The 15,853-nt window shown below is 44.5% G+C and overlaps 1 protein-coding gene across 2 annotated transcripts in view; it reads right to left on the bottom strand.

The window, feature by feature from the left end:
* Nucleotides 1–6,361: 6,361 nt before the first annotated feature.
* The window catches only part of dcaf13 (ddb1 and cul4 associated factor 13), a 120,084-nt gene continuing 110,592 nt past the window's right edge, over nucleotides 6,362–15,853 (bottom strand). For both annotated transcript variants that reach the window (XM_072467175.1, XM_072467176.1), the window contains 2 exons: nucleotides 13,245–13,408; nucleotides 6,362–7,121 (listed from right to left, as the gene is read on the bottom strand). In XM_072467175.1, the coding sequence (XP_072323276.1) occupies nucleotides 7,034–7,121; nucleotides 13,245–13,408 (252 nt within the window). In that variant the 3' untranslated portion in view covers nucleotides 6,362–7,033. The remainder of the gene's footprint in view (nucleotides 7,122–13,244; nucleotides 13,409–15,853) is intronic.

Below are 15,853 nucleotides of genomic sequence, written 5' to 3'. Positions count from 1 at the left end.
CACATACACTCACAGATCCCAATGCTCCTTTGTTTGATATTGCCTCTCCCTGCTCTTTTGTTCTGAACACATTTTGTTAAGGCATTTATGATTTTATAACAACAAATACAAATGTAAACATAACTCAGTAAATAACAACCCCCCAACCAACAACCATACCCAGCCAACATGGCTTATCCAAACCATCCCCCAGTCCCACCACCTCCTCTCGCTGATCTTGCCTAAACTAAACTAAACCAAACCCCCCCCCCCCCCCCAATTCTATCTGCTAATAGTTTAGTTTTCCCTGAAGAAGTCGATAAACGGCTGCCATCTCCGGACAAACCCTCACATTGACCCTCTTCGGGCGAACTTAAATTTCTCGTGTCTGAGAAACCCAGCCATGTCGCTAACCCATGCCCCTGATATTGGGGGCTCGGAGTCCCACTACGCTAATAGGATCCGTCTCCAGACTACCAAGGAGGCAAAGGCCAAAACGTCAGCCTCTCTCGCCCCCTGGACTCCCAGGTCTTCCGACACTCCACAAATCGCCACCTCTGGACTCGGTGTCACCCTCGTTTTTTGTACCATGGACATGACATTCGCAAATATCTGCCAGAATCTCCAAAGCTTCGGACATGCCCAGAACATGAGGACATGAGAGCGTCCTCCCATAGACCTGCCTCTAGCTCCTTACCCAGCTCATCTTCCCACTTGTGCTTTACCTCCCCTATCTGGGTTCCCTCACTCCATGAGCTCTTTACAAATTTCTGAGACCTTCTCTTCCCCCACTCCCGTTTTCGATACTTATTCTGTATCCCCAGTGGTGCGAGAAGCGGGAAGATCGAAACCTGCCTTCGTACAAAGTCTCTCACCTGCAGATAGCGAAACCCATTCCCACCTGGCAGTTCAAACTCCTCCTCAAAATCCTCCAAACAAGTAAAGTTCCCATCGTTAAACAGATCCCCCAGCCTCTCAATCTCTGCTCTTTGCCACGTCCGAAACCCCCCATCCAACCTCCCCGGCACAAACTGGTGGTTGCCACAAATTGGAGCCCACACCGACGCTCCCTCCACTCCCATATGCTTCCTCCACTCCCCACACCCTCAAAGCTGCCACCGGGCTTGTGGAGTACCACCCACCCCCGGCTTCACTCCCACAGCACCTTCCTTACCCGCAGGATTTTGCCCGCTCAAATAAACCCAGAGATCACCGCATTGACCCACTTAAAAAAGGCTTTTGGGATAAAAATAGGGAGAAACTGGACAACAAACAAAAATCTCGGGAGAACTGTCATCTTTATGGGCTGTACCCTCTCTGTCAGTGACAACGGGAGCATGTCCCACCTCCGAAAGTCCTCCTTTATTTGCTCAACTAACCGGGCCAGATTTAATTTATGTAGCTGCTCCCATCCCCGTGCCACCTGAATTCCTAAGTATCGAAAACTCCCTCCCACCACTTTAAACGGCAACTCCCCCAATCTCCTCTCCTGGATCACAAAGACCTCACTCTTATCCATGTTTAATTTGTACCCCGAGAACTGGCCAAATTCCCCTATGATCCGCCTAATCTCTCCCCCCCCCCCCCCCCCCCTGCCCCCCCAACCCCCCAACAGGTTCCCTGCCCTTCTTAACAAAAAGTGAATCACTTCACACTTCTTAGCATTAAATTTCATCGGCCACTTGTCCGCCCGTTCCACCAGCCTGCCTATGTGAAAATGAAAATCGCTTGTCACAAGTAGGCTTCAAATGAAGTTACTGTGAAAAGTCCCTAGTCGCCACATTCCGGCACCTATTCGGGGAGGCTGGTACGGGAATTGAACCATGCTGCTGGCCTGCCTTGGTCTGCTTTAAAAGCCAGCGATTTAGCCCCTAGTGCTAAACCAGCCCCTATGTCCTTTGCCGTTTAGCTATCCACTTCAATGTTCACAATACTTTCAAATTTCATGTAATCCACACATTTTGAAATTGTGCCCTGTCTTCCAGGTCATTGATATATATTAAGAGAACGCCCCCTAATACCGACTCTTGGAGAACCATGTTATAAACCTTCCCCCAGTTCAAAAAAAAACTCTTCACCAGTAGTCTCCGTATCCGGTCACTCAGCCAATATCATATCCATAATTCTACTGTTCATTTTATTCCATGAACTCTAACTTTACTGAAGTCCGGGCGGCACGGTGGCACAGTGGTTAGCACTGCTGCCTCACGGCACCAAGGACCCAGGTTCAATCCCAGCCACTGTCCGTGTGGAGTTTGCATACTCTGTGTTTTCGTGGGTTTCACCCCCACAACCCAAAAGATGTGCAGGATAGGTGAATTGGCCACGCTAAATTGCTCCCTAATTGGGAAAAATGAATTGGATACTCTATGGGTCCATTGCCTGAAACATAATGGCCAGAATTCTCCAGCCCTTCGCTGGTGGGATTCTCTGATCCCGCCGACAGTGCAACCCCGCCCTTGGGTTTCCCGGTGGCTTCGATGGGAAATCCCATTGACAGCGGCGGGAGGAGAGAACCCCACCACCAGTGAACGGTGCGCTGCCTTCTGCCACTGAGAAACACATGGCTGGGAGGCCAGGGAATCCCACCCTGGAAGTCCATGTACACCACATTAACCACAGTATTCCATATATTCTGTTACTTCATCAAAATTTAGTTAAACACAACTTGCCATCCATTTTACAAATCCATACTTGCATTCCTTAATGAACCTGCATTTGCCCAAGTAACTGTTAATTTTGTTATGAATTATTATTTATAAAAGTTCCCCCACTCCAGAGGTTAAACTTAATGGCCCGTAGTTGCTGGGCCTATCCTTAGACCTCTCTTTTGAACAAGGCTGCAACATTTTCTATTTTCCAGGTCACCGGTACCACCCCTGAAGCGAAGGTTGATTGGAAAACTAAGGCCAGTCCCTCTGCAATTTGCATCCCTCAGTATCCTTGGATGTATCTCATCCAGTGCTGGAGACTTATCAGTTTACCAAGTACAACCAGTCTAATACTTCCTTCTTACCAATTCTTTTATTTTTTTTAAAAATGTTTTATTGAAATTTTTTCGATCAAAATTGTTTCCCTTTACAGATCAAACATAACAAAGAAAGTTTAACAATAAACAAATGGCTAATCAACATGGTAATCTAATTGTTTAACATAAACTAAAACTTCCACCCCCCCCTCCCCCCTGGGTTGCTGCTGCTGGTCAGTCATCTGTCTTCCCTCTAACGTTCCCCTAGGTAGTCGAGGAATGGCTGCCACCGCCTGGTGAACCCTTGAGCCGATCCTCTCAGGGCACACTTTATCCGCTCCAGTTTTATGAACCCAGCCATATCGTTTACCCAGGCCTCCAGTCCGGGGGCTTTCGCCTCCTTCCACATGAGTAGAATCCTACGCCAGGCTACTAGGGACGCAAAGGCCACAACGTCGGCCTCTTTCGCCTCCTGCACTCCCGGCTCATCCGCAACTCCAAATAGAGCTAGCCCCCAGCCTGGTTTGACCCAGGCCTTCACCACCTTAGAAATCACTCCCGTCACTCCCTTCCAATACCCCTCCAGGGCCGGGCACAACCAAAACATATGTGCGTGGTTTGCCGGGCTTCCGCCGCACCTCCCACACTTGTCCTCCACTCCAAAGAACCTGCTCAGTCTTGCTCCCGTTATGTGTGCTCTATGTAGCACCTTGAATTGAATCAGGCTAAGCCTGGCGCACGAGGAAGAGGAATTTACCCTGCTTAGGGCATCAGCCCACATACCCTCCTCTATCTCCTCCCCTAGCTCTTCTTCCCACTTTCCTTTTAATTCGCCCACCAACTCCTCCCCCTCTTCCCTCATCTCTCGGTATATCTCTGACACCTTGCCCTCTCCGACCCACCCCCCCGAAAGCACTCTGTCCTGAATCCCCTGTACCGGGAGCAGCGGAAATTCCCTCACCTGTTGTCTTGTGAACGCCCTCACCTGCATATATCTAAGGAAGTTTCCCCGGGGCAACTTATACTTTTCCTCCAATGCTTCCAAGCTCGCAAATGTCCCATCTATAAATAAATCTCCCACCCTCCTAATTCCCAACTGGTGCCAGCTCTGAAATCCTGCATCCATTCTTCCTGGGGCAAACCTATGGTTGTTCCTGATTGGGGACCCCACCAGGGCTCCCCACACACCTCTCTGTCGCCTCCATTGTCCCCAGATATTCAATGTTGCCGCCACCACCGGGTTCGTGGTAAACCTTTTTGGTGAGAGCGGTAGCGGCGCCGTCACCAGCGCCTCTAAGCTCGTCCCTTTACAGGACTTTCTCTCCAGTCTTTTCCACGCCGCTCCCTCTCCCTCCATCATCCATTTACGAATCATCGCCACATTAGCGGCCCAATAGTCGTCGCCCAAATTCGGTAGCACCAATCCTCCTCTGTCCCTGCTACGTTGTAGGAACCCCCTCCTTACCCTCGGGACTTTCCCTGCCCACACGAAGCTCCTGTCTATTTTTTTTTAAAAAAGGTCTTAGTGATTAGTATAGGGAGACATTGAAATACAAATAAGAACCTCGGGAGGACCATCATCTTAATTGCCTGCACTCTGCCCGCCAACGACAGAGATTGCATGTCCCACCTCTTGAAGTCCTCCTCCATTTGTTCTACCCTTCTTACCAATTCTTAATGCATCGATTGTCACAGCTGTTTCCTCTTTCACAATGACTTGGGCAGCTCCTTCCGAAGTAAAGAAAGATGCAAAGTACTCATTTAGTTTCTCAACCATGTCCCCCCCCTCCCCAGTTTCCATGTGCAAATCCCCTTTAAGGCCCCAATTCAGCCCTACTCTCCTTTTATTATTTATATGCCTTTGGAAGATTCTTGGATTCCCTTTTTACGTAAGCTGACGGACTCTTACCGCTCTATGATAATAATACCTCTATTATTTGTTCGCCCTCCTTGATCCTCCCTCTCCAGCACTTGTGTTAATCTATATCAATATTACCATCTCCCGACCCTTCTTTCCATTCCTATCCTTCCTGAACCAACACCTTGTATCCATGAATATTTAGTACCCCATTTTGCCTTTCTTGAGTCAGGTTTCCATTATTGTCACATCATCATATTTTCACGTGGCTATCTATTATATGTATGGAACACTTTGGAGGCCAGTATAGTTGAGCCAGCATCAAAGAAAGGAAGTATTATGAAATCAGATTACTTGTGTTCATGGGTTACTATGGACCATCGTGCCAAATAAGAATTACATTTTATTATAGCAAAAATGTAAGTGAAAAAAAGAACATTGTATGTATGGAGGTATTCAACGAGCTCAACATAATTTAGGATTACCCAGTAGTAAAAGGATTACCCAGCAATAAGGGCGGCACAGTAGCACAGTGGTTAGCACGGTTGTTTCACAGCACTAGGGACCCGGGTTTGATTCCCGGCTTGGGTCACTGTGCGGAATCGGCACGTTCTCCCCGTGTCAACGTGGGTTTCCACGGGAGCTCTGATTTCCTCCCACGAGTCCTGAAAGACATGCTTGTTAGGTGAATTGGACATTCTGAATTGCACCTCCATGCACCTGAACAAGCTCCGGAGTGTGGCAATTAGGGGATTTTCACAGCAACTTCATTGCAGTATTAATGTAAGCCTACTTGTGACACTAATAAAGGTTATAAAGTAGTCAGCTCACCACCAGACTGGATGGGACTTAAATGATCAGAGTTTGTTCATGTAGATTACACTACTCGGTTATTATCAGCGAAAGTTTACCAGACTGATTCCAGGGATGGCGGGACTGCCATATGAGGAAAGATTGACTAGGTTAGGGTTGCTCTCACTGGAGTTCAGAAGAATGAGGGAAGATCTCATAGAGACTTATAAAATTGTAACTGGACTAAACAGGGTAGATGCAGGGGGGATGCTCCCGATGGTGGGTGTGTCCAGAACCAGGGGTCACATTCTGAGGATTCAGGGTAAACCATTCCAGACAGAGATGAGGAGACATTTCTTCACCCAAAGAGTGGTGAGCCTGTGGAATTCATTACTGCAGGAAGTAGTTGATGCTAAAACATTGAATATATTCAAGAGACAGCGAGATATGGCACTTGGGGTGAATGGGATCAAAGGTTATGAGGAGAAAGTAGGATTGAGGAGAAAGTAGGATTGCGCTATTGAGTTGGATGATCAGCCATGATAGTGATAAATGGGCGAACAGGCTTAAAGGGCCTCCTCCTGCTCCTATCTTCTACGTATCTATGTATATGTATCTTGGTGGAAGGGACAGAAAGGAAATGTCAGAAAGACTAATGTTGGAAATTTTGTATATGATTCATTACCTGCCTCCCGAAAGTGCACCCATGGGCAATTTTCTCAAGTATTTATAATGTTAAAGACAATATAATGCAGAACAATAAATGCATTTATTAAATATGTATTTTTATTTTTACAAAATGAATCTGGTTACAGGCCCAATATTTGAATTTTCATAAATTGAAGTAACTTAAAAGTGAGGGCTGGAAAGAGTAGAATGATCAGTTAGTCGAACACAATAATGAAATGAGAATCAAGATACTTCAATTACATATTTGCATTTATCTTTTGTCACATAAATCAGGAAAACAATTCTTTGAAAGTTCTTTATTTCCAACTTTATTTCCAAATATGTAAAAGCATTAAAGAAAAAAAAAAAAAACAGGTTACAGATGCAATCGTTAAAAAAGATGCATCATCGTTAGAATGCAAACAAACCTCTTCAAATTATTTTGACTCTACCGTCATTTTTTTTTTACCATTAGTATAGACTTTAGTGAACATTGAGGCTTCAATAATATAAAGTGTATCTTACTTGCTGGGTAGTTGGTAGATATTTTCAGGAAACAAATATGTTCACTGAAGCAGCTTATATCTTCACTAGAAATTTTCTGTATATTTCTATTTTATGTTTATCTTAATCAGCTTCTGGAAAATATATCTTCGGCATAAAGTAATATTACTTGGACTTCTGTAATTCTGATTTAATTTTGATGAAATTTAGTTCTGAAGCATTCTCCAAATTGAAGACACTTCATTTCCACACAGACAGAATAATTATTTTACCACAGCCACAATATGCTTCTTTTTCTCGGAAACAAATGGTACAGAGCCTGGCTTGCTGTGCTTGCGACGATTCATTTCCCTGAAAGAAAAATAGGGTTGTAATGAGCTACTATTTGTAATGAGCTACTATTTGGTTAAATACACTTTTAAACATGAATATATTTCCAGGACAACAACTAACTGGCACTTTCTCTTCAAAAAGCTAAACAAAATCATGCATACAAGTCTCATTAATTGCCTCTAAATTAATGAAAGAACATTTCCTAAGGACAATAAAATTCTAAGAACAGGCAGGTTTACAGGAGTGTGGCGGTGGGTGCATTGCAGGGGCTTTCCACAGACAAACATCCAAAATACACGTCTCTTCCTACCTCTCTTCTTAAAAGACTGTCAATGCCTGTTTAATAAGTTGTATTACCTGACTACTGAAATGTTCTTTATTTCAGGGTGATTGGGCCTGTAACCACGTATGCTATGTTTCATTTTCCCAGCTCTCCGAGTCTCTTCCCTCCTTCCACATGCTACTTACACATTCTCTTTTTCTCAAATGATCATCAAACTTGGTTGAACATATTGGTCGAGATTCCATCACATAACTTCCACCCCACCAGCCAAACACCTACCCACCCCATCCCATCTCAAAACATTTTTACAATTAACAAAAAAGTGTTCACAGAAAATGTAAAAAGCAACTTTCTGAGCTCCCGGTTTGCCATTTCAATCCCCCTCCCCAACCACGACTCCTACACAATTTCTCTCTCTTCTGGCGAAGCTGGCACCACCTAGTCTTATCAGTGATTTTAGCTCACCCTTTTTCCAATTATCTATTCCTGCTATCCAACTACCGCAGAATTCATCCTCAGTTTGAAAGTTTATTTTAAACTGTATACACATATTCCCCATTACTTGCGGCTGTCTGTAACCATTTTCCTGCCTTCTTGATCTTTTAATATCTATTTACTGCCTCATTGAGATGATATTTTCATATCACTTCTTTATAGCTTTTTAAAAATCTGTTCGCCAGAGATTGAATCCAGAAAGGTAGTAATATTAGGAAATACACATTCTGGATCCGGAATGTGAAGTAAGAATCCTTTCTTTCCCCCAATATTTGACAACTAGCTGATGAAGTAAGCTCAGCTGATCTGAGCAAGATTATGCAATCTTGTAGTCTTTCAACTATTATATTGGAACAGAAATGATTACAGAAATAAAGATACACGTTCAGGGATAGGTTACTTTATCAGCCTTAAACCTTAAAAATAGTTCAAAACTAATAGATATGATTTCACAGTTCAATGTGAACTCATTCATAAAAATCAACTCCAGCTTATAGATTATTTAAAAATCTCTTGTTTTCAATGTTGTCCTTCTTCCGGTTATCTTTTTTTCCTGTACCATACCGAATGGGTTGGTGCTTTCAGCTCCAAAGAGTTATAGTGGACCGGTTGGTTAGTGGTTTTTTAAATTATGAAGGGATTTCATAATTAACTAAAACTAGGAGTGGCAATTATAAGATAGTCACCAATAAATTAATAAGGAATAGGAAAAAGCTGCTTTACTCGGAGCATTACAAATGCAGAACTTGCTACCACACCGAGTGGCTGAGGCGATTAGTACACATGCATTTAAGTTAGACAAGTTCAAGATGTGTAATAAGTAAGATGGGAGGAGGCTTGTTTGGAGCATAAACAACAGCATTGGCCTGCTGGGTTGAATAGTCTGATCCTGTGTCTAAAATTCTGTCATTGCATCTAACATTTTTAAATATTATTTTGACAACTCAAGTGGTCTAAATCAATGATTCTCAAACTCAGGGGCTCGACCCATGGGTGGGTCGTGGATGGGTGCCGGGAGGGTCGCGGAGCTGTCCTCCGCGGCGCTCTCGATCACGCAAATCTGCGCACAGCAGCCAGCTTTTAATAACGCCGGCTGCAAGCGGCCTTCAAAATGGCCACGAACATGTCAAAATAAATGCGGCTGCATTGCGCATGCACGCCCGATCATCGGTGCGCATGCGCATAACTGGTGATCAAGCACGCATGCACAGTGTGGCCACTTTTTTTTTTTTAATGGTCGCAGCTTTTTGTTTTACAAGTTCGGGGTGGGTTTATTCATTTTATTCATTGAATATTTATTTTTCATTTATTTTATTTTTATTTTCTTTTGCAAGTTCGGGGGGGGTTTTATTTGATAAAATTTTACAGGAAAGATGCACAACTTTAGACAGTTGGAGACTCCATACTTTCCGACACCGGAAGGCTTCACCTTCATCCAACACGTCCCATTGGAGGAGCGTGTACGAGGGCCAAAGGGAACCAAAACCATTTCCTCCATTTTTGTCAGCAGCAAACAAGGCAAGAGAAAATGGTGGGTCGCGCAGGTTGGCCGGCGTGGGTCGTGAAGTTCGGCCGGGTTGGGTCCCGAAGGTTGGCGGGTTGGTAAAAATGGGTCTCCGGAAAAAAAGTTTGAAGAACACTGGTCTAAATTTTGCACATCTTATTTTTCTACTTTTCACTCGTACCAGACTGACCAGTTGAGGTGGGAGCTGAAAGCTAGGTTAAAGGATTTATTTTCATTCTAGTTTAAAGTCCATAATATAAAGACTAATGTGGTCAGATGAAACATGCAAGGAGCTCTGCTGAATGAATATAATTGTGAGAGCTGAAAGTGACAGCAGTTGCAACTGAACACTGATTTGCTCATTCAAATATACATGCACTCAGGGGTGAAGAGGTGCAGAATAAATAGTTTGTCTATCCAATTTAGTTAACGAACATCTATAATTGTATTTATTGCTGAAATGAGTCTCAGGGTAAATCAGAGGAATCCAACAGCATGCTGTCTTTTGGCTTATGGAACTGCCTGATTAATACTAACAGATTCTGCATGCTGGCAAGCGGGGAAGAGAGCTCGACAGCTCCCATTCTCCTGCAGCTGGCTTGTTCATCGATACATTAGAATACTCTGGGCTCATACATATGGCCGTATGTGTGTTTGTGTGCTAACAGATGGATACAGAGGCTAATTTGGACTTTGGGGAGTTCATCAGGTTCAATGTTAAAAATGTTGAATTAGGCAAGTCCAAAAGTCCTTTTGCATGCTAAATGCAACACAGATGAGGGGATGATAAAGCTAAAAACTCAAATTAAATTAATAAGGATCCACGGAACGAAAATTAGGGCAAACAGCACAACTTAACAGAAAATAGTATTTAGATTTTTGTAGTCCTGTGTTAAGTAAATCACATCAAATTATCCAATAATAGGTTTTGCATCAAGGAATAACGATGGCAGACAGGTGTTATCATAGAATTTACAGTGCAGAGGGAGGCCACTCGGCCCATCAAGTCTGCACCGGCTCATGGAAAGAGCACCCTACCCAAGGTCAACACCTCCACCCTATCCCCATAACCCAGTAGCCCCCACCCGACACTAAGGGCAATTTATCATGGCCAATCCACCTAACCTGCACATCTTTGGACTGTGGGAGGAAACCGGAGCACCCGGAAGAAACCCACGCACACACGGGGATGATGTGCAGACTCCGCACAGACAGTGACCCAAGCCAGAATCGAACCTGGGACCCTGGAGCTGTGAAGCAATTGTGCTATTCACAAGGCTACCGTGCTGTTCTTCTTGAATTATTACGCAATATATTACCGGGCGAAAAACTGAAACTCAATGTCGTTATCTCATCCTGTTACATCATGCAACCTTAGCTGCAAGCCATTTCATTTTAAAAGCTAGCTATGTGTTTTACCTATAAAATTTATCCTGCGATTTGCTGAGCCACGCAGAACAGACATACTCATGTACAAAATCCAGTGTGTGCTGAGTTAGCCAAACACAGTCAAGGCAGAAGCTGGAATGCTACTATTGGCCTCAGAGTTGATCGACTAGAGAAGAGAAAATTAGCTAGGAATCTCTCCCCTGATGGCTGTCCAGAAGTGGAACCTAATGTGAATAATATGACTTCTGGAAAGAACACGAGGGCAGAAAAATGGATAAGAAAATAGGTGGCCCAGTCAGAATATGTAAACACAATGGACAATTCAACAACAACTTATATTTGTATAGCACCTTTAACATAAACTTCCCAAAGTGCTTCACAGGAACATTATAAAGCAAAATCAGACACTGAGACACAAATAAATATTGGGAAAATAATCAAACACTTGAACAAGACTTGCGCAAGTCAGGACAAGACCAGAGTTTTTTTAAAATATAAATTTAGAGTACCCAATTTATTTTTTCCAATTAAGGGGCAAATTAGTGTGGCCAATCCACCTAGCGTGCACACCTTTGGGCTATGGGGGTGAGACCCACGCAAAAACAGAGAGAATGTGCAAATTCTACACGGACAGCGACCTAGACCAGAGTTTTTGATGACCTTGAGTTAATGGAGGACAGAATATGGGGGGGCCAACCAGCAGTATGTTAGAATAGTGAGGAGAAGAGATAACAAAACTATGAATGAGGGTACGTAGCAGAGAAGCTGAAGGGGGGTGAAGCTGGGCAATGATATGGATATGAGAATAGGCAGTCCTGTAATGGTATAGTTGTGTGGTTGGAAGCTCATCACCAGCTCAATTATGACACCAAGATTGTGAACAGTCTTGCTTAGTCTCAGACAGTTGCCTGGGAGAGGGATGGAATCCAGAGCTAGGCAATGGAGTTTAGAATGGGAATCAAGGATAATGAGCTTGATCGAACGGTCTCGTCATGCCCGACTCGAGACACGACGAGGCCTATAAATCTCGCAAGAGGCCTCTTGTGAGATTTGCGATGCTTGGGACGTCTCGTGAGATCCAACAAGGTCTCACGAGATGGCATGATCTGGATCTTGCCCTCACAGGGCGGGATCCAGATTTGAATATTTAAATGAGCAGTTAGGCTCACTTCAATTTGTTGGCACCGGATTCTCCCAAGGCCCGAGGAGACCTTGCCACGGTGCTGTTTAGCACTAGTCCACACAAACGTGGATCAGGGTAGGGGAGGGGGAGGGGGTGGGGGTGGGGGTGCTTCCAGGCCATCCGAGGCCTGTGTGGTCAAGCTCTCAGCAGGGTGGTACCCTGGCACTCATGCTGCCACCCAGACACCTTGGCACTGCCAACCTGGCACCGGCACCTGCGCATCCTGGCAGTACGATCCCTCTCCCTGGGACTTTCAGACTAAGCCAGACCGTTTAGGTGACAAGGTAGCAGTGGCAGGCTGGCAAGGCACTGCGAGGATGCCAGTGCCAAGTGCCAGATTGGCACTGCCTGGGATTGGGCCCCAGGGGGCCCTGACATTATGAGGTGGGGTGAGGGGGAGGAGGGAGGCTAGAGGATCCCTAACAGGCAAGTTGGGGCACTGCGGGGTCCCAAAATAGGGGAGATCGGGGCAGCATTTAAAAAAGGCGCCCCAATTTCTTCTTGCACTGATGAGCTCAGCTCAGGAAATGAAGGTCAGTGCGGTCTCGGTGGGGCATCCCGTTTGATAGTGGGGTCGTTCTCGGCGATGCAGGTGCAGAGAAACACCACCCTAAACGCGCTCAAAACCCCCCCCCCCCCCCCCGCCGACAGCTTTCATGGAGTAAGACTAGCTTTTCAAGGACTCATGATTCATAGCCCCTTAGACATGTCTGGACGAGGGAACCTTTTTAAACATACGTGGAAAAGCTTTTACAAAAGTAATCCATTCATACCTTTCTTATAAAACTGAATTTATTACAGTCCTATAAAAAAGTATCAGCCAGACCAATAGCAGTAACTGCAAACATCTGACACCTCTTTATCCTGTGCAAGTAAACACTGAGCAATTGAGAAATAGATCAAAAAGAAAAAGCTGTCTGTCAAGCAACGTTTCCCCTTGGGCACAGGTGTTTCAATATGTCTGGGCTCTCAGCAAAGGCTCATTACGCATTGCAGACTCTTGCAACCTCGAGGATAAAATTCCAACCTATGAAGTGCATTATTGTGGGTCCAAACTAATTCTCACTCCTGTGAGCTTAGTGCAGTTAAAAACTGCCTCAGATTTTATTTGTCAAACAATGAAGGCCTATCTAATCAGGCTATATTGTAGTCTCATTTTAGACCTGTAGCTTTATGTTGGAATGCAGCATTTTTGGGCACCGATAAAATTCGGAATCAAATTTTCATTCAAAATTAATTTTAATTATAGAAAATACCATATGTGGGATGCAGTGTTGTGAAACTTACTTTCTGCGCCGTGCTTCTCTCATGATGCGGAGTTCCTTTGACTGGTTGTGTATCATTTTCGGTAAATGGCGGTGACGGGCTATACGTTTGACGTGAGGATGGTGATGGAATTTCTCTTTCAATTTTTGATTGTAGTTCAAGCTAGCCTTTTCTCTTGGTGCAAGCTATAAAAAAACAAAGTAAATGGCATGAATGCACCTAAATACTTTAAATCTTCTGTTCAAAAGCACACAATTCAATTAAGGTTAAGGTTTGAATTGTCAAGCTTAAAGGGCGGGATTCTCCGACTCCCCACTGGGTCGGAGAATCCCGGGGGGAGGCGCGAATCCCGCCCCGACGCCAGCTGCTGTATTCGCCGGCGCTATTTTTCGGGAGGGGGCGCGATCCCCGCCATGCCAGTCGGGGGCAGTTGGCAGCGCCCCCCCCCCCCCCCCCCCCCCGGCGATTCTCTGGGCCCCGATGGGCCAAGCGGCCGTCCATTTTTGGGCAGTCCTGCCGGAATGGGTTATTCAGGTCCCACACGGTGGGACCTGGCAGATGAGTATGCATGGGCGGTCCTCGGGGGGGCACCCCCACGATGGCCTGGCCCACCGATCTGCAGGCGGACTTGTTCCGTGGGGGCACTTCTTCCTACCGCGCTGGGCCCCGCCATGTTGCCCAGGGGTCGGCGCGGAGAAGAGAACCCCCGCGCATGCGCGAGAATACGCTGGCCGGTCTGCGCATGCGCGGAATCACGCCGGCAGGAGTGGTGTCAACCCCTCCGGCGTCCACCTAGCCCCCTAGACAAGTGAGAATTCCTCACCTGGGGGGCCGTTGGCGCAGGAGTGGTTGGCGCCGGTTTTCCCGCCGGCATGGGAAAGTTAGTCCCCAGAAAGTAGAATCCCGGCCAATGTCTCTTCATTACCATTTCTAATTCTTATTTCATTTTTTTATTACTAATATTCACCAGTATTAATATTTGTGATGCCATGCAATATTAATTATTTAGATGTTCGGTAACGTAGTTCAAAGGATAAGCATTTTGTTTATGGTAGCACAGTTTTGGATTAAAACCAGTTAAAGCTGAACCCAAAGAAAAGAAACACAATCGGAGGTGAAGAGATGAAATTTTAAGAATGTCTAATCAAAGTTAAACCTTAACGGCATTTAATTGTGACTATAAGGGTCCATTTTAAAATACAATTTACAACATTATCGCTCATCTTTCCTCAGCAACATTTATGTAAAGAACAATTAAACACGTGAAGTGCCATGCTCGCACAATATTTCAGGGATTATGCTTTAAATAATCCAAACAATTAAAATGACTTAAACAAAACTTAATTAACAAAAAAAATCTTTAAATCTCAGTTTTTATATAAAGAATGGCTTGAAACGAACTATTTGGAATTTCAGTCAAGTGAGAAATCTTAAAAGTGTATTAATAAACTGAATTGCAGCCTAAATAGGCAACAGTGGATATTGTATTTACACAGTTGAAATTTTCATGAGTAATTCATCAATTGAACATCAGCATTCTTTCCCTATCCTTTGGATGATGACAGAATATTTGCAGGTTGAGGCAGTGGAAGACAAATGAAGAGACCAAAAGGAAATATTGAATGTGCAGTCCAGTAGTTCAATTGAGATTTAGATTTGTCATGTGTACTAAGGTACAGTGAAAAACATCATCCTGCGTACAATTGTGGATTATTGTTAACATGGGAGGTTTATGAGGAAATAGCTGAACGTGTAAACACTTTGAATGTCTTAATGAACAAACCCTCTCCAGATCATGTGAACAAAATTTCAGCTCACAGTGTTTCTTAAGCATTTTGAACTAAAATGCTGAAAAGATTTGTAATTCCTAATTCTATAGCAACGTTCCAAGCACGGATCAGATTATAAAGCTTTAGAATTGATCAAATGTCTAAAAGGTATTCCGGCTGTTTGAGGAACACTGCAAATAGCTGTCACCTACAAATAATCCTTAAGAGGTTCAATGCAAATAGCTGTCACCTACAAATAATCCTTAAGAGGTTCAGCCAGTGTCCATCCACCACCGTCCTCTGCCCGAATGAACTTGTTCTTACTGGAATAACCGCTTTTTTAAACTTCTCACTTCCTCCAAATAAAAAAAGTGTTGGTATGGGAAGTCTCATCTTTTTGTTGGATATGTGGAGCACTCTCTTTCAGTCTTACTCCTCGACTCCCATTCCCCTCTTTCAGCTCTTACCGTGGCAAACTGAGGAATTGTGTCCTGCTCTTGCCACAAATTGAAAGTGTCAGTAATTTGGCTTCCAATTTACACCTCTCCTCCACATTCATATGGTTGATCCCGGACTCTTCCCCTATTGCTCCATATCAATCTCTGGGCTAGGCTATCTATAAGCCCCCCAACCCCCACATCACTTCCTGAAAGATCTCATCTTCCTAGTTTCTCCCCTCTCTGTTGCATCTGTTCTTTCAATGTCAATTTCCACACCAGTATGTCCAATAAATCTTCCTTTTTCTTCATCAACAATTCCTCTCTGCTGTGATTGACAGGACCCCTAACGTGCACATACTATTTGCCAAACTTCTTCCCTCACCTCTTTTGTTCCCTGCCGGAACCACAATAGAGGCCCCTA

This window comes from Scyliorhinus torazame, chromosome 11 (genome assembly GCF_047496885.1).
Source record: "Scyliorhinus torazame isolate Kashiwa2021f chromosome 11, sScyTor2.1, whole genome shotgun sequence".
NCBI lineage: Eukaryota > Metazoa > Chordata > Chondrichthyes > Carcharhiniformes > Scyliorhinidae > Scyliorhinus > Scyliorhinus torazame.
The sequence above is the reverse complement of the archived record's forward strand: the minus strand, read 5'-3'. Positions and strand labels throughout refer to the sequence as shown.